General features: G+C 55.0%; 1 protein-coding gene across 11 annotated transcripts in view; it reads right to left on the minus strand.

Annotated features, from left to right (window-relative positions):
- The window catches only part of LOC116953891 (ryanodine receptor 2-like), a 321,447-nt gene that overhangs the window by 236,382 nt on the left and 63,246 nt on the right, over positions 1-21,819 (minus strand). For all 11 annotated transcript variants that reach the window (XM_076051967.1, XM_032974196.2, XM_032974194.2 and 8 more), the window contains 12 exons: positions 19,249-19,344; positions 17,651-17,769; positions 16,944-17,077; positions 15,308-15,549; positions 14,281-14,473; positions 12,309-12,525; positions 7,305-7,409; positions 4,948-5,051; positions 4,090-4,173; positions 3,558-3,717; positions 1,109-1,256; positions 186-397 (listed from right to left, as the gene is read on the minus strand). In XM_076051967.1, the coding sequence (XP_075908082.1) occupies positions 186-397; positions 1,109-1,256; positions 3,558-3,717; positions 4,090-4,173; positions 4,948-5,051; positions 7,305-7,409; positions 12,309-12,525; positions 14,281-14,473; positions 15,308-15,549; positions 16,944-17,077; positions 17,651-17,769; positions 19,249-19,344 (1,814 nt within the window). The remainder of the gene's footprint in view (positions 1-185; positions 398-1,108; positions 1,257-3,557; positions 3,718-4,089; positions 4,174-4,947; positions 5,052-7,304; positions 7,410-12,308; positions 12,526-14,280; positions 14,474-15,307; positions 15,550-16,943; positions 17,078-17,650; positions 17,770-19,248; positions 19,345-21,819) is intronic.

Raw genomic sequence — 21,819 nt, forward strand, 5'->3', positions numbered from 1 at the left:
GCTACATCATGGGACCTCCCTTACCAGTATGAAAATATAAGAATTGGCTTTACCGTTTCTACCAATAAAACCGTGAATGCAGACATGATTCCTTGAAAACGGATTCTGTTTGGTGTTTAAACATCTTAACACCTGTTTTGTTGCAAAGAAAGCACAAAACTTTACTGTTACAACAAAGCATTTACCCTGAAGCCGTCGAAAACGAAGGCCTCCTCGTCGGCCCCCAGCTCGTGGCCCGGGGGCACGTCGGGCCGGGCCCAGCCCACGCGCATGTCCCCGGCCGTCACCGCCTCGAACTCAAAGTACCACTTCCCCGACAACACGGCGTAGGACTTCTCCGCCCGGAAGATCCGCATCTTGTCCGGGTGACTGCTCCCGGCGGTCTCGGCCAGCAGCGCTGCAGCAACCGCGGACGAAAAAAAATGCCATCCGATTAACGTGTCGGGAATTTCTATCTCTCGCGCTGTTACCAGGCACGACTGCGGGGATCTACAGCAACTCATGAAGATGCCCGCCGGTAGTGCGCGGCCAAAGCCGCAACTCCATGAAGATGCCCGCCGGTAGTGCGCGGCCAAAGCCTCAACTCCATGAAGATGTCCGCCGGTAGTGCGTGGCCAAAGCCTCAACTCCTGAAGATGCCCGCCGGCAGTGCGTGGCCAAAACCACAACTCCTGAAGATGCCTGCCGGTAGTGCGTGGCCAAAGCCTCAACTCCTGAAGATGCCCGCCGGTAGTGCGTGGCCAAAACCTCAACTCCTGAAGATGCCCGCCGGCAGTGCGTGGCCAAAACCTCAACTCCTGAAGATGCCCGCCGGTAGTGCGTGGCCAAAGCCGCAACTCCTGAAGATGCCCGCCGGTAGTGCGTGGCCAAAGCCGCAACTCCTGAAGATGCCCGCCGGCAGTGCGTGGCCAAAGCCTCAACTCCTGAAGATGCCCGCCGGCAGTGCGTGGCCAAAGCCTCAACTCCTGAAGATGCCCGCATTAGTGCACTGCGGAAACTTCGAATAGTGAAGGTGTCTGCACAAGTGTGTGGCATCAGCTCGATGAGAGAAACGCCACGCCGTTGGGTTTTGTAAAGAACTTAAATGTTTTGAGCAGACGGCACTGACCAGGATCCTGGTCGGGCGGCTCGATGACGTAGCCGCAGCCAATGAGCGTGCGCACGGCCTCGCGAAGGCTGTCCTTGTTCGACTTCTTGGTCCTCTCGTCGAGCAGCGCGTACGGGATGAGTCTCGGGTTGCGCTTGTTCTTGATGTCCTGCGTTGCGGTCACCGCGGGTCGGGCAGAAGCGCCGGGACGATTAGTATCGACCGAGTCGCTCGGATAGGGGCTAAATGTTTTTGGGGATTAAAATATTTTACGTGGATATTCGCTGAAGCTGGAACGTCTCGTCTTGCAAAGGTGTCCACGGGGAATCAAGTGACACGGGCATAGCGAGCACGGAATGGGCGAGTATACAAACATTCAGCTCGTATGTACATAATACAGGTCTTTGGGTTAGATTGCGTGAAAATTAAACCTGCCACCACCCGACACAGCCAACTAGTGAGGTTTGTCACGTAAACAGAACGTGGCCAATTCGTCACTAGTACAGCACACCGGTGTGTTGGAGAGAAAAGCCACAACATTTACAAACTGAGCACGACGTTTCGCCAGTAATTACAACTCGTTTCATGAGGCAACAACCAGATTTGTGATGACATCACTTGTGAGCGCTTCTTCAGCGATGTGGGGTGGGAGGATTAATGATTTATATAAATTACAATGGGTAATCCATTGCCGGTTGGGTTATGTATATGGTAAACAACGTGCATTATGCATTCACATTATGCAAGCCCATTATTCTTTTTACCTCCTGTCGATTGTGTGTACTAAAATAACCAACGGTAATCCCTATTGAAGTATGGTGACCTGCAGAGGCATGCATTTAGACCAGCCATGGGCAAAGTACGGCCCCCGGGGCCGTATACGGCCCATTGGGCTTTTTAATCCGGCCCGCCGAACTTGTCTAAATATTATTATTAAATTAAATTTTACCTTTCTCCTGTAATGCCCCAATTTCCCCATTAGATGGCGCACTTTGACCGGGAGTGTGGTGTATAGGGCTCGAAAGGGCACATCATCTCGCAATGCATTGTGGGCCGTCACAGATCAAAGTTAACGTATCAGCACCTCAGATCCATCCTGAGAATTGCCACAACCAAAATAACTCCAGACTTGGATGCACTTGCAAAAATGGGAGATCAACAACACTGTTACAACTGAAACTGAAAGTGATGATGTGTTGCTGCAGCGAGGTTGGAGCCAAATCTCCGACACACAGCCTGCATGGCTGCTCCAACCTGTTAATGTAGACAATGAAGAAGGTCAAGTGAGGTCATTGGTTTGGGCGCAGGCCTCGAATGTTTTCATGATGTTTGATCAGTCACGTTACGACATGTTTTTTGTATTGTTCATGTTCGTGCAATTTGTTAAATTGCCTTGCAAATAAATGCTTTGCTACCTGTTAAAGGCCAAATCCTTTCATGTAATGATTTTTAACACGTCATTTATATTAAGTTCACACAAACACTCCATCCATCCGTTCCTGGCCCGGCCCCTCTGTGAAATTTTAGAACCCATCGTGGCCCGCGAGTCAAAAAATTTGCCCGCCCCTGATTTAGACGATGTATTATTTGATGATTTGCTTCCAAGCAGCACTAAGTCGGCTCGTACACCGCAGCCTCTGGGTGGGGCGTTCCCTCCTTTGGTTGCCACTCTGGTGCTAGTCTCGACCACCGGCCGTCGTCCCTTCATCATCGTCCCTTCATCATCCCTGCCAGCGACGCTTCCCGCCCTGCCAGCGACGCGTCTACAAATCCGCGTGTTTTTCTTTGAGCCCAAGCGCCCGCATCTCTCGGACGCCTGCGTGAAAGCATGGAAGCGCGCGAACGCCCTTGGGGTGGTGCATCGTGAGAGGCGTCGCTCCGTTTCACTGCTGCCCCCGAAGCGACGGCCAAACTCCCAATTATTTATCATGCAGGGGAGCGGGAGGGGGGGGTTTTGTTTTTGTTTGTGTCTGTGAACAAAGTACACAATGGGATTCATGACACACGGGAAAACGTGTTCAGAAAAACACGACATGATGAACGAAACAAAGTGCCGAATGACCAAGCATTTGTTTTGGTTTCTTCTGATCGTAATAAAAAGGAAGGCGGGAGGGAGTAGAGGGAGGGAGTTGAGGAGAGGGAGTTGAGGAGAGGGAGGAAGGAGAGGGAGGGATGGGAGGGGAGGGAGGGAGGAGAGGGAGGAGAGGGACGGAGGAGAGGGAGGGGAGGGAGGGGAGGGAGTGAGGGAGGGAGGGAGGGAGTGAGGGAGGGGAGGGAGGGGAGGGAGTGAGGGAGGGAGGGAGTGAGGGAGGGGAGGGAGGGGAGGGAGTGAGGGAGGGAGGGAGGGAGAGAGGGAGGGAGGGAGGAGAGGGAGGGGAGGGAGGGGAGGGAGTGAGGGAGGGGAGGGAGGGAGGGAGGGAGTGAGAGAGGGAGTGAGTGAGTGAGGGAGTGAGGGAGGGAGGGCTCTCACCTGCTGGATGCCGTAGGTCCAGCCCTGGCGGATGCGGTCGCGGGCCCACACATTGTGAGCGTTCTCCGCCAGCTTGTCCACCATGGCCTCCTGGCCGGCCGTCAGCTTCACGTGGTTGAGGTCGAAGGGCGCCGGCTTGTAGCCGCTCTCCATGGAGTAGCTACGCGGGACGTGGGGGGGAGCGACGACAAGTTTCAGCGAACAGAACCACGGTGGGTATCGACGTCAATGCCGCGATAATTGGTATCTTAATAAACAGAGTAATGCAATTTTAGGTATCTAGAACAATATACAGTTTACATTTTGACTGAAAACTTTCGTGACTGCAGAGATTCATATCCTATGGTTCTTTCGGTAAAGTCACATAGATAGAAAAAGTAATAACAATAAAGTAAAGTGAATATTCACCATACTTCAATAGGGGTTACCGTTGGTTATTTTAGTGCGCACAAATGTACACCGCACGTAACAAAAAAGAAAAGACAAAAACACTGTGAGCAGCAAGGAGGGCGACCGACGGTGCGGCGGTTACTTGCGGGGCAGCCGCAGGCGCTTGAGCTTCGACTCGGCTTGCTCATCCCCCATGCCCACGTGGCACCCCAGCGCCAGCAGAGTCCTGCGGGGGGGGGGGGGGCACCGGGCACGGCGACCACACGCGTCACGGCGCGCTGGCGAGATGTTAACTAACTCGCCTGGTACGCGGGAGGTCGTGGGTTCGATCCCGACCCTGTCGCCTGCTGTATATTTGGAGTCTGTGGCGTCTCTCTCTCTCTCTAATCATCACCACGGTGGCTAGGAGATGTTTTCCCTCCACGTTTTCGGATCAACATCACGCTATCAGAGTATTTGCCTGCCATACATTTCCACGTGGTGATAAGCCACTTTGTTGAGCTATCATTTGTGGCCAGGTCCCTTCTGAGAAAAGAGCTATACAGCTCAGTGGGCCTTTACCTCCCTCTCAAACTATTTCAGCTGTACAATGCAACGCCTTCACACGCACGTACGCACGTTGAACTTCCGTCGCGCCGTACGTAGCCGACCGTGCTCATCGGAGGTTCGAAAACCACGATCGATCTCGTGCCGAATTGATGGCCTCCCAAAGCCGTCGCCACGCCCCATGATGCTACGATGCGACGGTCCGCCTGACGCCTGATGTCAACGTTCCATCTCCTGGGTGGACGCCCTCTCTCGGACGCGTTCCGTTCCTTGGCTGCCGCTCCGTCACTGTGTGTGCCGGCCGAGCTTCTTTCGCGCCGTACGTAGCCGACCGTGCTAATCGAAGGCGCGCGCGCGCGGGCGAAGGACAGCAAACTAAAACACGCGCAAAAAAAATCAGCTATGCGAAGAAACGAAGGTGCGTCAACCCCAGACCCGTAGTGTCGGGCCTCACTTGAGGGTCTCGGTGGACATCTGCAGGTTGTAGTTGCGCTCCGGCTCGGGCAGCTTGTGGAAATCGACGAGGCACGGGTGCAGGCGCCGGTTATCGTCCCTGGCCTGCGCGGCAGACAGAAGCGGGCGGCTCGAGGCAGGAGAGATGACGGCGGTGGCTGACGTTTCCCGCAAGATCCTCGCCGCCCGCACTCCGGACGATCCCAACGACCACGACGGAGGGGGGAGGACTCTCACCGTCACCCGCCACCGGTGGACGTGGACCGCGTCGCCCACAAGATTCCGCATCGCTCACCGCAAGCCCCCGATCCAATCGATTGGGAAGATCGCCACGCACCAGCGTCGTGGTCCGCCGTCAACTCGTCCCCTGCCTACCTCTCCCCACTCATCTCCCTCCGCTCCCCTCCACCCACTCTCCTACCTCTCCCCACTCATCTCCCTCCGCTCCCCTCCACCCACTCTCCTACCTCTCCCCACTCATCTCCCTCCGCTCCCCTCCACCCACTCTCCTACCTCTCCCCACTCATCTCCCTCCGCTCCCCTCCACGCACTCTCCTGCCTCTCCCCACTCATCTCCCTCCGCTCCCCTTCACCCACTCTCCTATCTATCCCCACTCATCTCCCTTCGCTCCCCTCCACCCACTCTCCTACCTCTCCCCACTCATCTCCCTCCGCTCCCCTTCACCCACTCTCCTATCTATCCCCACTCATCTCCCTCCGCTCCCCTCCACCCACTCTCCTACCTATCCCCTGTCATCTCCCTCCGCTCCCCTCCACCCACTCTCCTACCTCTCCCCACTCATCTCCCTCCGCTCCCCTCCACCCACTCTCCTACCTATCCCCACTCATCTCCCTCCGCTCCCCTTCACCCACTCTCCTATCTATCCCCACTCATCTCCCTCCGCTCCCCTCCACCCACTCTCCTATCTATCCCCACTCATCTCCCTCCGCTCCCCTCCACCCACTCTCCTACCTCTCCCCACTCATCTCCCTCCGCTCCCCTCCACCCACTCTCCTACCTATCCCCACTCATCTCCCTCCGCTCCCCTCCACCCACTCTCCTATCTATCCCCACTCATCTCCCTCCGCTCCCCTTCACCCACTCTCCTATCTATCCCCACTCATCTCCCTCCGCTCCCCTCCACCCACTCTCCTATCTATCCCCACTCATCTCCCTCCGCTCCCCTTCACCCACTCTCCTATCTATCCCCACTCATCTCCCTTCGCTCCCCTCCACCCACTCTCCTACCTCTCCCCACTCATCTCCCTCCGCTCCCCTTCACCCACTCTCCTATCTATCCCCACTCATCTCCCTCCGCTCCCCTCCACCCACTCTCCTATCTATCCCCACTCATCTCCCTCCGCTCCCCTCCACCCACTCTCCTATCTATCCCCACTCATCTCCCTCCACTCCCCTCCACCCACTCTCCTATCTATCCCCACTCATCTCCCTCCGCTCCCCTCCACCCACTCTCCTATCTATCCCCACTCATCTCCCTCCGCCCCCCTCCACCCACTCTCCTACCTCTCCCCACTCATCTCCCTCCGCTCCCCTCCACCCACTCTCCTATCTATCCCCACTCATCTCCCTCTGCTCCCCTCCACCCACTCTCCTATCTATCCCCTCTCAACTCCCTCCGCTCCCCTCCACCCACTCTCCACACACTCTCCCTCTCAACTCCAGAAACCAAGGATTCACCTTGAAGACCGCAGTCAACTGTTGCTCAGTAGGAAGTCACTAATTATCCTCTAGTATATGTGCATATGTGCGTGTATAGAAGGGGAGCGCTACGAACCCAGCCAACCTGAATTCAATTCCCACTCACGGCCAACACCAGTGACTGTTATCTGAACCTGTCCGGGCCCTCCCCTAGGTCGACTCAGCCTCAACTGAGTACCTGGTGCAAATGGGCAAACATCGCCACTGCACGTATATGTACGTTTCAAATTCTTTCGCACCGTACGTAGCCAACCGTGCCAGTCGGAGGTGCGGTACAGAGAGAAAAAAAGGCGACCAGGTGTGGTGCTGGCCACCCATCCCCTCGTGTATGGACGCAGAGATGGGCAAAATATATTCAAACTTGAAGCTTTCGTGACTGCAGGAATCCATAACTCTTTGGTTCTTTCGGTAAAGTCACGTAAGTAGAAAAATAATTATAAATCACGACGTTTCAGGCGCAACACAAGCGTCCGTCATCAGGTGGGAAAGCACGGCCTGCTGCTGAGGCAGACTGTTACAAGTCACTTTGCGCCATGCAATTTGCATAACAATTATGGAACGCAAATGTCCTAGCATTACATATTTTAAAGTGAATGCTGATGATGCAGGTGATTGATCGGGCGTGCTGCTCGGCTCACAGTTGCGTAGGTCCACCCGATCTCGATCTTGGTAGTGGCCCACAGCTCATGGATGTTCTCCGCCAGCTTGTCTCGGATGCGCTCCAGGTTTGGGGGAAGCACAATCTTCAAACAACGACAACAACCACAACGACGTTTGTGCGTGCGTGCGTGTGCGCATGTGCGGGTGTGCGTGTGTGTGTGAGCGATTGTCCGGCAAAACAACCCCCTACCTCCTCGCGGTGCCGGACGGGCAACTCTGTCGTGGACAGCGCTGTGGGGGGAGTTCCAATTTTGATTGGCTCCTCCCCTCATGGCATATGTGTCCACCACAGGGGCTAAACGGGGGCTCTGGACGGGTGCGAGGGGCTGGTAACCCCTCCACCTTCAATTAATTACCACAAAACCACGAATTAAACTGAAATATGTAACAACTAAGCTTGTGCCGGAGGCCCCGGGGGGCCAGGCGTCTATGATGTCTCCTGGCCAAACCCCAATTGGCGGAGCCAGGAGATTGAATACCTACCCTCGGGGCTACTCCAGAAACAACGAAAAGCCACTACGGGTGGCCACGTGGAATGTTCGAACACTCACTGCAGAGGAGAGGCTGCCACTCCTCTGTCGGGAGCTGGACCGGTACCGCCTGGATCTATGCGGCATTCAGGAGGTCCGGTGGACCGGCTCTGGCTCCTGCCACCATGAGGGGTGAACAGTCCTCTACTCGGGGCAGCAGACTGCCAAACAACAGGGTGTGGGTCTTCTTTTGAACAAAAGAATGAAGGGGGCGTGGGAGCGTGGCGGTGAGGTGTGGGAAGCTGTAAGCCCCAGGCTACTTTGGGCTCGCCTTCCCATTAACCGGAGGCGAGGAATGGTGGTCGTGGTTACTTATGCCCCCACCGAAGATGAACATCCGTGGAGGGATGCAGGCAAAGCCGATGAGTCAGATGCCTTCTATGACCTCCTGTCACAGGTGCTGGCTAAAGTGGCCCCTCGGGATAGAGTCATCATGTTGGGTGACTTCAATGCCCGAGTTGGTCATGATACTGGCACCTGGTCTGGAGTGATTGGAGGGCATGGGCCAGATCAGCTCAATAACAACGGTAGGAGGCTGCTAGATTTTTGTGCAGCCCATGGGCTTGTAATTACCAACACGCTGTTCCGGCATCGGCGCATCCACACAACATCATGGATGCATGCCGGGTCCAAGCAAGAACATCTGCTGGACTACATAGTGACGGACCAGCGAATGCGAACCCATGTCCTTGACACCAGGACCTACCGTGGAGCTGATCTGCCCTCTGACCATCGACTAGTCATCTGTAAGATGCGCCTGCCATTCTTCCACTCCGGTGGTGGGTGTACACCCAGGACCCCATTCCAACCTAAAGTGGCCTGGTCTCAGTTATCTGATGAAAGTTGCAAGCGAGAATTTCATCATCGCTTGCGGCTGGGATTGGCATCGTCCCCGACTCCTCCTGATGTCGAGGGTAAATGGGCGAGGTTTAGGACTGTGACTCATGCAGCTGCAATGGCTGCTTTGGGTACGCGGTCCAGACCTCCCCAGACACCCTGGATGACAGAGGAGTTGTTCAGGATGGTTGAGAAAAAGCGACAGGCCCACTGTCATCGGCTACAGAATCCCACGTCAGAGAATGAGGAGGCTTACCGCAGCCTTCGCTCGGAGGTTCGGAGAGCCGTGAGGCGCTGCAAGGATGGGTGGTGGTCGCGGGTTGCTGAGGAGATGGAGTCTGCCTCAGTGGCCCGTGATCACAAATCTCTATTTAACTCCATCAAAAAAGTAACCTGCAGCGCCACACCTATTACCATCATTAGGGGAAAAAACGGTGATCCAATTTCCGACCCCCAGGAACAGGTTCGCAGATTTGCTGAGCATTTCTGTGAGGTCCTGGGGGAGGGAAAATCCCTCAGCCAGGAAAACACCGTGGCCCAAAGTGAGGAGGACCCTGCTGAGGCTGCGGTGCCTCAAATATTGGATGAAGTCACCCCCTGTGAGTGGCTGGCTGAGGTGCCATCTGCTGAGGAAGTATTGAAGGCGATCCGGAGTCTGAGACCAGGAAAGGCAGCGGGCAGAGATGATCTCCCAAGCGAAATGCTGAGGGAGGGTGGCGTTTGTGCACAGACTGCCCTATATGACATCATAACAACAGTCTGGACCACTGGACGGGTTCCGCAGGATTGGAAGGATGCCCTGGTGGTCCCCCTTTTTAAGAAGGGGGACCGCACAGACTGTAACAACTACAGGGGCATCTCACTCCTCAGTGTGCCGGGAAAGGTCCTGGCAAGGATTATTCAGCATCGCCTTGCCAGGCACGCTGAGGAGAGGCTTGCGGAGCCCCAATGCGGTTTCAGGAAAGGGCGGTCCTGCACAGATGCCATATTTTCTGTCCGTCTGCTACAGCAGAGGTGTAGGGAATTCCAACAAGACCTACATCTCTGCTTTATTGACCTGGTCAAGGCCTATGATACCATCAGTAGGCCTGGGCTCTGGGTCGTTCTTCGTGCTTTTGGAGTACCTGACCCTCTGCTCACGATCATTAAGGACCTTCATGATGGTGAGCGGGCCCGGGTAAAACTACGTGGCCGGGAGTCAGAGCCATTCCCTGTACACCTTGGGGTGCGACAGGGATGTCCTCTGGCTCCCACATTATTTAACATCTATTTTGACCACGTAGTTCGTGAAGCCTTCAATAGCTGTACCGGGGGAATCTCCATATGGTACAGATATAATGGGAGGCTAATCGATGCCCGGGTGCGGTCAAGGGATGGCTCCCTATTGCTCAACCACGTTATGTATGCTGATGACTTGGTAATAGCTGCTCAGTCAGAGGAGGAGTTGGAGACGCTGCTGCTGAGACTGGAGCGTGCCACTAAGAGGTGGGGCCTTACCATCAGCCCCACCAAAACTAAGCACCTGCCTGGGTATTTTGTACCATCGGACACTCCACCCCCACAACTCCCAATCGGTGATGGGGCAGTTGTGGAGAGAGTGGAGAGTTTCCCATACCTGGGCAGTGTGCTTATGACTGGCTCCAGTTTAACAGCAGAGGTCTCACTCCGAGTCAGTCGAGCGGCAATATCTTTTCATCGGTTGCGTAACGCTGTGTGGAAGCTACCTGGTCTGTCGCTCCGCACTAAGCTTCAGGTCTTCTCGGCCACGGTCATTCCCTCCCTTCTCTACGCTTGCGAAACGTGGACCCCCCTAATGGAACATCTTCGCCGGTTAGAAACATTTAGGCTGACCTGCCTACGATCCATCCTGGGTTTAACCAGACTGGATTGTGTGAGGAGCTCACAAATCCTTGAAAGATCTGGGCAGGGTCCCATCGGTGAGCTCCTCCGGCAGGCAAGGCTGCGATGGCTGGGTCATGTAGCCCGCATGCCCAGCCACCGCATGCCGAAACAGCTTTTGTTTGGCCGGATTGAGGGGGCTAAGCGGGCGCGGCACGGGCTAGAGAAGAGATGGAGTGATGTGGTACAGGAGGACGTGGAGCTGAGTGGACTTGCCGATGACTGGTACCAGCGGTGTCAAGATCGGCCTCTGTGGAGGAGGCTCGTGAAGGATGCTACTGGGCAGTTGGAGGCAGTCGCCCTCCAACAACAACGGAGGGCGGAGGAGCGACGCTCACAACAGCGAGCGGAGCGCCGGGTGGCTAAAGCACAGCAGGTTGGCACAGTAGGGGGCACAGGTGGTGCATCAGCCAGTCATCTCAGTCAGTCGACCCGTGGCACCTGGGTCTGCCCCGTGACCTCCTGCCAGCGGGCGTTCGACACTTCACGTGGCCTCAGGGTGCACATAGCCTGGCACAAGCGTCGTGGTGACGTCACCGCCACTTAGTGGCGAATGGCGGCTGTTGTTGTTGTTGTTGTTGTGAGCGATAGTGTAACGGTTAACACGCTGCGCTACGAACCTGGCGACCCGGGTTCGATTCCCGCTCACGGCCAACACCCTGTGGCGATTCTTTGAACCGGTCCTGGGCCTCCCCTAGGTCGACTCAATCATCAAATGAGTACCCGGTGCAGTGTGTAAACATCGCCACTGGGGAGACAAATGCGGCCAGGCTTGGTGCTGGCCACCCACCCCCTCGTGTGCCATGCCAGCCTTCAGAGGTGCTCGCGAACAGCACTTGCCCCAACAGTCTGTTACAGGCTATACGGGGATGTCTCAGCATGAGTGCGGGGGAGCACGGCTAGTCCATCTGCCAGTGGTGTCAGTCAGTCAACCCATAGTACCTGGGTCTGTCCCGTCACCTCCTGCGAGTGAAGCCTTCACTTGGGCAATTCTGCTCGAGAAATAAACTGAGGATTTCCAACGGAAGATTCACATTTCCGGTAGGAACCATCCAGGGTTGAGTCGCGGGGACTCACTGCACGCAGCGCGAGTCTCCCTTCTCCGATTCACACGTCGCTCGTATTTACACTCACGCTGATGGCCGGAGGGCCAGAGGAGAGCCGGAGCAGAGCCAGAGAATGAGGGAACCGGAGAGCTGGACAGCCAGAGAGTGGGAGAGACAGAGAGTGGGAGAGACAGAGAGTGGAAGAGACAGAGAGCGGGAGAGACAGAGAGTGGGAGAGACAGAGAGTGGGAGAGACAGAGAGTGGGAGAGACAGAGAGTGGGAGAGACAGAGAGTGGGAGAGACAGAGAGTGGGAGAGACAGAGAGTGGGAGAGACAGAGAGTGGGAGAGACAGAGAGTGGAAGAGACAGAGAGTGGGAGAGACAGAGAGTGGGAGAGACAGACAGTAAGAGAGCCTTAGAGCAGGAGAGTGGATAGCCGGAGAGGTGGAGAGGCGGAAAGCAGGAAAGTGGGAGAGACAGAGAGACAGAGACTCAGAGAGCCAGACAATAGGAGGGCAGGGGAGCCAGAGAGCCTGAGGGCAGGAGAGTGGAGAGCAGGAATGATAGAGCGGGAGAGCCAGAGAACTGGAAAATCGGAGAGCGCCAGACAGCGGGAGAACCGGAGCGCCCGGCAGCGGGAGCGCCGGAGAAGGGGGCCTCCCTCCCAACCTGCGTGGTGTCGACGGGCACGGGCGTGAAGGCGTCCTGCTTGAGCGAGAAGGTGGGCCCCAGCAGGTCGCGCACGCCATCGTGGTCGTGCTTGTACTCCTTGATGGGCTCCACGCGCATGCGCTCCCGCGGCAGCAGCGCCTCGAAGCAGGGAGCGTAGCCCAGCGGCGGCAGGAAGCGGAAGTCGCCGTGACGGCCGCCCAGGAGGAACCTCACCCTGCAAAGGGGGGAGTTGGGAGGGGGTGGACAGCGCGTGAGTGTGTGCGCGCGCGTGGAGGGACGACGTGCATCTTCACCGTCGTCACTATCATCGCAGCCATCGTCAAAGTCATCATCACAGTCACCGTCATCATATCGTCATCGTCATCACCGTCGTCGTCGTCGTCATCGTGGATTGTAAAAATGGCTGTCCGCGAGCACATGCAGTTCAACGCAAAACATTTGTGGGGGGTTCGGCCGAATTTTGTGTTGTAAGGCCCTCCACCGCCCGACATAGCCAAATGCTAAAAAAAAAAACGCTCAGCCGCGACCCAAAAATTTCGGCAGCCGAATCGACGGCGTGATGTCATCGAACAGAAGGCGGCAAAAAAAAACTCCAATTGTGCAAAAAAAACTCCAATGTGCCAAAACCCAACGTGCCAAAACCCCTAATTAGCCAAAACCCCTAATGAGCCAAAACCCCTAATTAGCCAAAACCCCTAATGAGCCAAAACCCCACCGCCCCAAAACCCCAACACGCCAAAAAACTCCAATGAGCCAAAACCCCTAATGAGCCAAAACCCCTAATGAGCCAAAACCCCTAATGAGCCAAAACCCCTAATGAGCCAAAACCCCTAATGAGCCAAAACCCCTAATGAGCCAAAACCCCTAATGAGCCAAAACCCCTAATGAGCCAAAACCCCTAATGAGCCAAAACCCCTAATGAGCCAAAACCCCTAATGAGCCAAAACCCCTAATGAGCCAAAACCCCTAATGAGCCAAAACCCCTAATGAGCCAAAACCCCTAATGAGCCAAAACCCCTAATGAGCCAAAACCCCTAATGAGCCAAAACCCCTAATGAGCTAAAACCCCTAATGAGCCAAAACCCCACCGCCCCAAAACCCCAACACGCCAAAAAACTCCAATGAGCCAAAACCCCTAATGAGCCGAAACCCCTAATGAGCCAAAACCCCTAATGAGCTAAAACCCCAAATGAGCTAAAACCCCTAATGAGCTAAAACCCCTAATGAGCTAAAACCCCTAATGAGCCAAAACCCCTAATGAGCCAAAACCCCTAATGAGCCAAAACCCCTAATGAGCTAAAACCCCAAATGAGCTAAAACCCCTAATGAGCTAAAACCCCTAATGAGCTAAAACCCCTAATGAGCCAAAACCCCTAATGAGCCAAAACCCCTAATGAGCCAAAACCCCTAATGAGCCAAAACCCCTAATGAGCCAAAACCCCTAATGAGCCAAAACCCCTAATGAGCTAAAACCCCAAATGAGCTAAAACCCCTAATGAGCTAAAACCCCTAATGAGCCAAAACCCCTAATGAGCCAAAACCCCTAATGAGCCAAAACCCCTAATGAGCCAAAACCCCTAATGAGCCAAAACCCCTAATGAGCTAAAACCCCTAATGAGCCAAAACCCCACCGCCCCAAAACCCCAACACGCCAAAAAACTCCAATGAGCCAAAACCCCTAATGAGCCAAAACCCCTAATGAGCCAAAACCCCTAATGAGCTAAAACCCCAAATGAGCTAAAACCCCTAATGAGCTAAAACCCCTAATGAGCTAAAACCCCTAATGAGCCAAAACCCCTAATGAGCCAAAACCCCTAATGAGCCAAAACCCCTAATGAGCTAAAACCCCAAATGAGCTAAAACCCCTAATGAGCTAAAACCCCTAATGAGCTAAATGAGCTAAAACCCCACCGCCCCAAAAAAGAAAAAAAAAATGCGCAAACAAAAACCGCCGCGCAGGAACGCTCACTTGATGCCGGCGGAGAAGCTGACGACGGGGAAGAAGAGCCCGTCGGTGTTGTAGTTCTCGAACATGCCCTGCACGGGGTGCCCGTTGATGCGGAACGAGATGCTGGGGATGCTGAGGTCCAGGCAGCAGCTCACCACGTCGTCCGCGCTCAGCAGGTGCTGGCCCGGCGAGCCCACGGGCTTGGCGATGCGACCTGTGTAAGCGCGGAAGGACGTCGTGACTCTAAACGGTTTTATTTTGAACAATTTTTGTTTTTTTTTATTTTAACAGATAAGGGCCCCATCCACTGGGCTTGTGTCACTCTTTTTTTTTTTCAGAAGCGGCCTGGCTATCACAAATGATAGCCCAACAAAGTGGCTCGTGATCGTGTGAAAATCTTTCGCAGGCCAGATATTCTAAATGCACATTTCTACAGACTCATAGAGACTCACAGAGACCCATAGAGATCCAAAGACTCATATAAAACCAGAGACCCATACTCAGCGAGACCCATACTAAATTAATTATAGTTTTTTTACGAGGCAAAGACCCACTGAGCTACGTAGCTCTGATTCAGAAGTGGCCTGGCGATCACAAACGATAGCCCAACGAAGTGGGTTGTGATCGTCTAGAAATGTATAGCAGCCGAATACGCTAACCCGCACATCGATGCTAAATGTGGAGGGGAAAAATCGGAGGGGCCCAGAGAAAAATCCTCGCGACCAAGGGGAGAGAGACGCCAGCAGAATCGCGGAGACCCCAGCTGAATCGCAGAGACTGCCATTGAAATCACCGAGACCCCAGCGGATCGCGGAAACTCCCGTTGGAATCGCGGAGACCCCAGCGGAATCGCGGAGACCGCCGTGGTAATCGCGGAGAACCCAGCGGAATCACGGAGACTCCCGTTGGAATCGCGGAGACCCCAGTGGAATCGCGGAGACTCCCGTTGGAATCGCGGATAACCCCAGCGGAATCGCGGAGACTCCCGTTGGAATCGCGGATAACCCCCGGCGGAATCGGCTTTAATGCCCCGTCGGGCAAGGCTCACCGGACCACAGGTGGAGGCCGTCGAAGGCGTACGAGTAGAGGTCGTCGCCGACGCCGTTGCCGCCCCAGCCCTCGCCGCCGCCGGGGTACGGCGCGTAGCCCTCCGTCGTGGCCCAGCCGACGCGCAGGTGCGTCGGCTCGTTGGTGACGAACGGCTCAACGTAGTCCACCACCATCTCGTAGTACCACTTCTTGTACTGCGACGTGCCCTCGCAGATGCCCAGGTAGATGTTGGGGCGCATGCTGAGCCGCGGTGGGGGATGGGGGGGGGGGAGCGTGGGACAGTTAAGCGGCGCCCGTGGTCGTTCGGCTCTTCAATTCAAGTTGGTCATCAAAAGTTAAATCTAATCAATCCTGAGCGTCGTTGCGGACAACACGAGTAGCAGGTCAATGTGCCGACAATTCGCGCTCATTCCCATATTTGTCCCGCCACGTAGAAAATACAAAATAATTAGGTTCAAGCAAGCCTGACTGTGCTGATGAGGCACTGAAGGTCGGAACCGGTGCAGGGTTTGCTTGCGTTGATAAGGAAAAAAAATCGGCGATTGGATGTGTAAAAAAAAAATCTAGATATTTTTTACAGCGGCATGGCGTGGTTGGCATGGGCCCTGGAGCAAGGGAAATACATATTGTCAGCCAGTGAATAAATGCATAAGTGGGTGAGTGCATTCATGAATGAGCGAATTAATGTGCGAGTGCGTGAGTGAGTGAGTGAGTGGAGTGAGTGGAGTGGAGTGAGTGAGTGGAGTGAGTGAGTGGAGTGAGTGAGTGAGTGGAGTGAGTGAGTGGAGTGAGTGAGTGGAGTGAGTGAAGTGAGTGAGTGGAGTGAGTGAGCGAGTGGAGTGAGTGAGTGAGTGAGGTGAGTGAGTGAGTGAGTGAATGAGTGAGTGGAGTGAATGAGTGAGTGGAGTGAGTGAGTGAGTGAATGAGTGAGTGAGCGAGTGAGTGGAGTGGAGTGAGTGAGTGAGTGGAGTGAGTGAGTGAGTGGAGTGAGTGAGTGAGTGGTGTGAGTGAGTGAGTGAGTCAGTGAGTGGAGTGAGTGAGTGGAGTGAGTGGAGTGAGTGAGTGAGTGGAGTGAGTGAGTGAGTGAGCGAGTGAGTGAGTGAGTGGAGTGAGTGAGTGAGGTGAGTGAGTGAGTGGAGTGAATGAGTGAGTGAGTCAGTGAGTGGAGTGAGTGAGTGAGGTGAGTGAGGTGAGTGAGTGAGTGGAGTTAGTGAGTGAGTGAGTGAATGAGTGGAGTGGAGTGAGTGAGTGGAGTGAGTGAGTGAGTGGAGTGAGTGAGTGAATGAGTGGAGTGAGTGAGTGAGTGGAGTGAGTGAGTGAGTGAGTGGAGTGAGTGAGTGAGTGGAGTGAGTGAGTGAGTGGAGTGAGTGAGTGAGTGGAGTGAGTGAGTGAGTGGAGTGAGTGAGTGAGTGGAGTGAGTGGAGTGAGTGAGTGGAGTGAGTGGAGTGAGTGAGTGAGTGGAGTGGAGTGAGTGAGTGAGTGTAGTGAATGAGTGAGTGGAGTGAGTGAGTGAGTGGAGTGAGTGAGTGGAGTGGAGTGAATGAGTGAGTGAGTGGAGTGAATGAGTGAGTGAGTGGAGTGAGTGAATGACTGAGTGAGTGAACGAAGCAACCTCGTGAGCGAGCAAGCGATACCTGGTGACGTCGTTGACGAGCCGCGTCTGCAGCAGCAGGTCTCTGCCGGGGAGCAGGTTGTCGCAGATGAGGTTCTGATTTGCTCTCACGGCGACGCCGTTGCACACGCACAGCGAGTAGAGCACGTCCAGAATCTGCGCTCCACGCAAAACGCCGCGGTCAACCAGCCGGCGATATTTTGTTTGTCGTCACGGCCCCTCCTCGACACCCCCGTTGCGTGTTTTCGGGAAGGTCGCATTCATCGCGAATGAACCTTTGCTGAACCATCATCGCGCGAACTCCCGTGATGCTCGCAGCATCAGCGGCTTTTGGCTCAGCGCTTTCAGGTGCGCTCCTGCGGCCGTCTGGAACGCTCTTCCTTCCGATATTAGGAAGCCACCAGGAAGCTATGCACTTTTAAATCATCATCATCAAGATCGAAAACTGATTTCTTTAGAACTGCGTTTTTGTATTTAGTTTGCAGTCCTTCCCCTCGCTGCATCCTCTCTCATCTCACGACATCTCTCCCTCTCTCTTCTGCATCTCCCTTTGCTCTCATCTCGCTACATCTCCTGTCTGGTGGCCACATCCTCTCTCATCTCACTACATCTCTGTCTCAGCTTTGCATATCTCGGCTCCATCCTGCCCACCCCCCCCCCCTCCCCCAACTATTTGCCACTGAGGGCCCCGCTGGTGCGGAGGGAAACCGCCGGTGCGGACGTGCAGACCTTGTGGTTGCGTCCGTGCTTGTCCAGCAGGGAGATGATGGAACGGATGTGTCCCTCTTTGATGATGTTCAGAGCCTCGGGGCTCTCCAGCAAGACACAGTGCAGCACCTCCAGGATACCTGCACACAGACAACAAAGACAACAACAACGACGATCCCGCCCCCGCCCGGACAGCCTTCAACGGACGGTTGGGCCAAGCGATTTTAAGCGAGCACCTGCGCACGCCGGCACGGTGCACGAGGAAGTGGTGTGGCAAGCGTCAGGGCCTACCGTTCGCCCCGAATTCTTACCCTCTCACCGAAGCAACAGATGTTAAATCACCCCGTCCAAGGTCGCCCTACCCACTCAAAGACAAAGATCCCCCGGGCAGCCTTAACGGGCTATTGGGGCAAGTGCTATTAGCGAGCACACGTGAAGGCCGGGACGGCACACGAGGGAATTGGTGTGGCAAGCATCAGGACCGGCCGGCATTGTCTCCCCAGTGCTGATGTTCACACGCACTCTGCGTCAGTTGCTCATCTAAGGCCGAGTTGACCGCAGGACCGGTTCAGATATTCGTCGCTGATGGTGGCTTGCGAGTGGGGAAACGAACTCAGGTGGCGGTGTTCACAGTGCAGCAGGCTAACAACAGCACAAAGATTCCCCCGTGTAGCCTTTAACAGACTGTTGGGGACAAGTGCTGTTAGCGAGCACCTACGCAGGCCGAAGCATCATACCAGGGGTTGGGTGGCCAGCACCACGCCCGGCCGCTTTTGTCGCCCGAGTGGCGATGTTTACACACCGCACCAGGTACGCATTTGCGGCTGAGTCGACCTAGGGGAGGCCCATGACCGGTTCAGATAAGCGTCACCGGTGTTGGCCGTGAGCGGGAATCGAATTCGGCTCGCCGGGTTCGTAGCGTAGCGTGGCGCTAACCACGACACTAGAGGGAAACCAGCCCCAGCGATTATAAACCCACAGTTCGCGAAGGAAGCGGCCATGTGGCTTGGAGGTTATTGCGCCGAGATCCTGCGTTCGAATGCAGGACGTCGTCCGCCCGTAACGTGGGGGCCACGATAACTCTCGTCGAGATGACGCAGCACGAGTTCAACTTGAGTGCAAGGTCGCGTTGCAAATTAGCGACTTAGATGGAAGGGATTGATCAATACTTGGGAGATTTTTTTTTTTAAAACGGAGCTTAAAGGATTGATTACACTTGGCGACCAATGCGATGACGTCACACGCCACCAGAGCATCATTGTGAGAACGTGCTCCAAGCAAAATCCCACAATGCCCAGTGGCCAGCAACAAACGGCACGGATGCGAGGAGCGAGCACGTCCGTTGAGCGGAGCGAGGTGGCAGGGCCTCGCTCGCTCGCTCAATGTCTCTCACATTCGTCGCTCGATTCACATGCACGTGCTCATCAAACGCAACAAGCTCTGTTTTTAGCTCGGCCCTTCAGAGGCGCTCCCCTCATCGGTGGCCGCTCGGTATCTTAACGGCGCCGCTCGGCTACCGCGGTCGGTAAAAGCGGCGAGCTGGGGCCACCGACGCGGCGCGGCAAGAGCGGACGGGCGGAAACGCGAGCGTCGGGGCCAGCGGGCGAGGCCCCCCTCACCGGAAGATGCCTCCAGCCGGTCCAGCTTGCTGATGAGCCAGTCGAGGGAGTTGGAGAACTGCGCGCAGGTGCCGTGGTTGCCCCGGATGAGGGCGGCTGTGAGAACACGAAGGGGGGGGGGAGGGGGGAGCGGATAAATGAATATTTGAACGGGCAGAGAAGATGGAAAACGTCTCGCGATGGGCCTCATTATTCGCGTGAGCGGGTAGGTGAGGTGGAACATACCGTAACCCCCCCCCACCACCACCCCACCCTTCCTAAACTCAGTTTTACAAACGCTAATTCGCGCACGTATCTTAAAACTGGCGTCAAAATCGTGCTGATCCGTGGGTCTAAACTTTTTATTTTACCAGGTAAGGCCATACTGAGCTGTATAGCTCTTTTTCACAAGCGACGTGGCCACAAATGATCGCTCAACGAAGTCGAAATTTATAGCAGCCCAAATAACTCTAAACGCATGATGTTGATTCTCAATACCAGAGAAAAATCCACACGACCACAGAGGAAAACATGCAAACTCCAAATATACAGCAGGCGTCAGGGTCTGGATCAAACCCACGACCTCCTGCATACCAGGCGAGGTAGTTAACATCTCACCACCATGCAAACTACAAATATACAGCGGGCGTCAGGGTCCGGATCAAACCCACGACCTCCTGCATACCAAGCGAGGTAGTTAACATCTCGCCACCATGCAAACTACAAATATACAGCGGGCGTCAGGGTCCGGATCAAACCCACGACCTCCTGCATACCAGGCGAGGTAGTTAACATCTCGCCACCATGCAAACTACAAATATACAGCAGGCGTCAGGGGCCGGATCAAACCCACGACCTCCTGCATACCAGGCGAGATAGTTAACATCTCGCCACCATGCAAACTACAAATATACAGCAGGCGTCAGGATCCGGATCAAACCCACGACCTCCTGCATACCAGGCGAGATAGTTAACATCTCGCCACCATGCAAACTACAAATATACAGCAGGCGTCAGGGTCCGGATCAAACCCACGACCTCCTGCATACCAGGCGAGGTAGTTAACATCTCGCCACCATGCAAACTACAAATATACAGCAGGCGTCAGGGTCCGGATCAAACCCACGACCTCCTGCATACCAGGCGAGATAGTTAACATCTCGCCACCATGCAAACTACAAATATACAGCAGGCGTCAGGGTCCGGATCAAACCCACGACCCCCTGCATACCAGGCGAGGTAGTTAACATCTCGTCACCATGCAAACTCCAAATATACAGCGGGCGTCAGGGTCCGGATCAAACCCACGACCTCCTGCATACCAGGCGAGATAGTTAACATCTCGCCACCATGCAAACTCCAAACATACAGCGGGCGTCAGGGTCCGGATCAAACCCACGACCTCCTGCATACCAGGCGAGATAGTTAACATCTCGCCACCATGCAAACTACAAATATACAGCAGGCGTCAGGGTCCGGATCAAACCCACGACCTCCTGCATACCAGGCGAGGTAGTTAACATCTCGCCACCATGCAAACTACAAATATACAGCAGGCGTCAGGGTCCGGATCAAACCCACGACCTCCTGCATACCAGGCGAGGTATTTAACATCTCGTCACCATGCAAACTCCAAATATACAGCGGGCGTCAGGGTCCGGATCAAACCCACGACCTCCTGCCTACCAGGCGAGGTATTTAACATCTCGTCACCATGCAAACTCCAAATATACAGCAGGCATCAGGGTCCGGATCAAACCCACGACCTCCTGCATACCAGGCGAAGTATTTAACATCTCGCCACCATGCAAACTACAAATATACAGCAGGCGTCAGGGTCCGGATCAAACCCACGACCTCCTGCATACCAGGCGAGGTATTTAACATCTCGTCACCATGCAAACTCCAAGTATACAGCGGGCGTCAGGGTCCGGATCAAACCCACGACCTCCTGCATACCAGGCGAGGTAGTTAACATCTCGCCACCATGCAAACTACAAATATACAGCGGGCGTCGGGGTCCGGATCAAACCCACGACCTCCTGCATACCAGGCGAGGTAGTTAACATCTCGCCACCATGCAAACTACAAATATACAGCAGGCGTCAGGGTCCGGATCAAACCCACGAGCTCCTGCATACCAGGCGAGGTAGTTAACATCTCGCCACCATGCAAACTACAAATATACAGCAGGCGTCAGGGTCCGGATCAAACCCACGAGCTCCTGCATACCAGGCGAGGTAGTTAACATCTCGCGACCTTGGCGGGTCTGGTTGGCTACCGATCTGCACGCACGGTCGTCCACTCCATCCCGAGACCCCCGGTGGACTCTGTGCCTACCCAGGTTTAGACGCCCATCTCGGGACTCCTTCGCTCAGCTAGCCTCCAGTTTCTGGTCACACCAAAGTTTAAATGCGTGACTGTTGAGAAATATAATAACCCCCCCCCCCCCCGCCCAATCTCCCTCACCGTGTTCCCAATTTTCTCTTCCCCCCTCTGTAGCCCACCGTTAGACCTATCAGGTAAGGGGACTGCGAGCCTGAATGGCCTTGCACCGTTCACTGACTATGAGGATGCTGTTCCCTAATTGTG

This window comes from Petromyzon marinus, chromosome 53 (assembly GCF_048934315.1).
Source record: "Petromyzon marinus isolate PM22_M1 ecotype Great Lakes invasive population chromosome 53, UKy_Petmar_22M1.pri1.0, whole genome shotgun sequence".
Taxonomy (NCBI): Eukaryota; Metazoa; Chordata; class Hyperoartia; order Petromyzontiformes; family Petromyzontidae; genus Petromyzon; species Petromyzon marinus.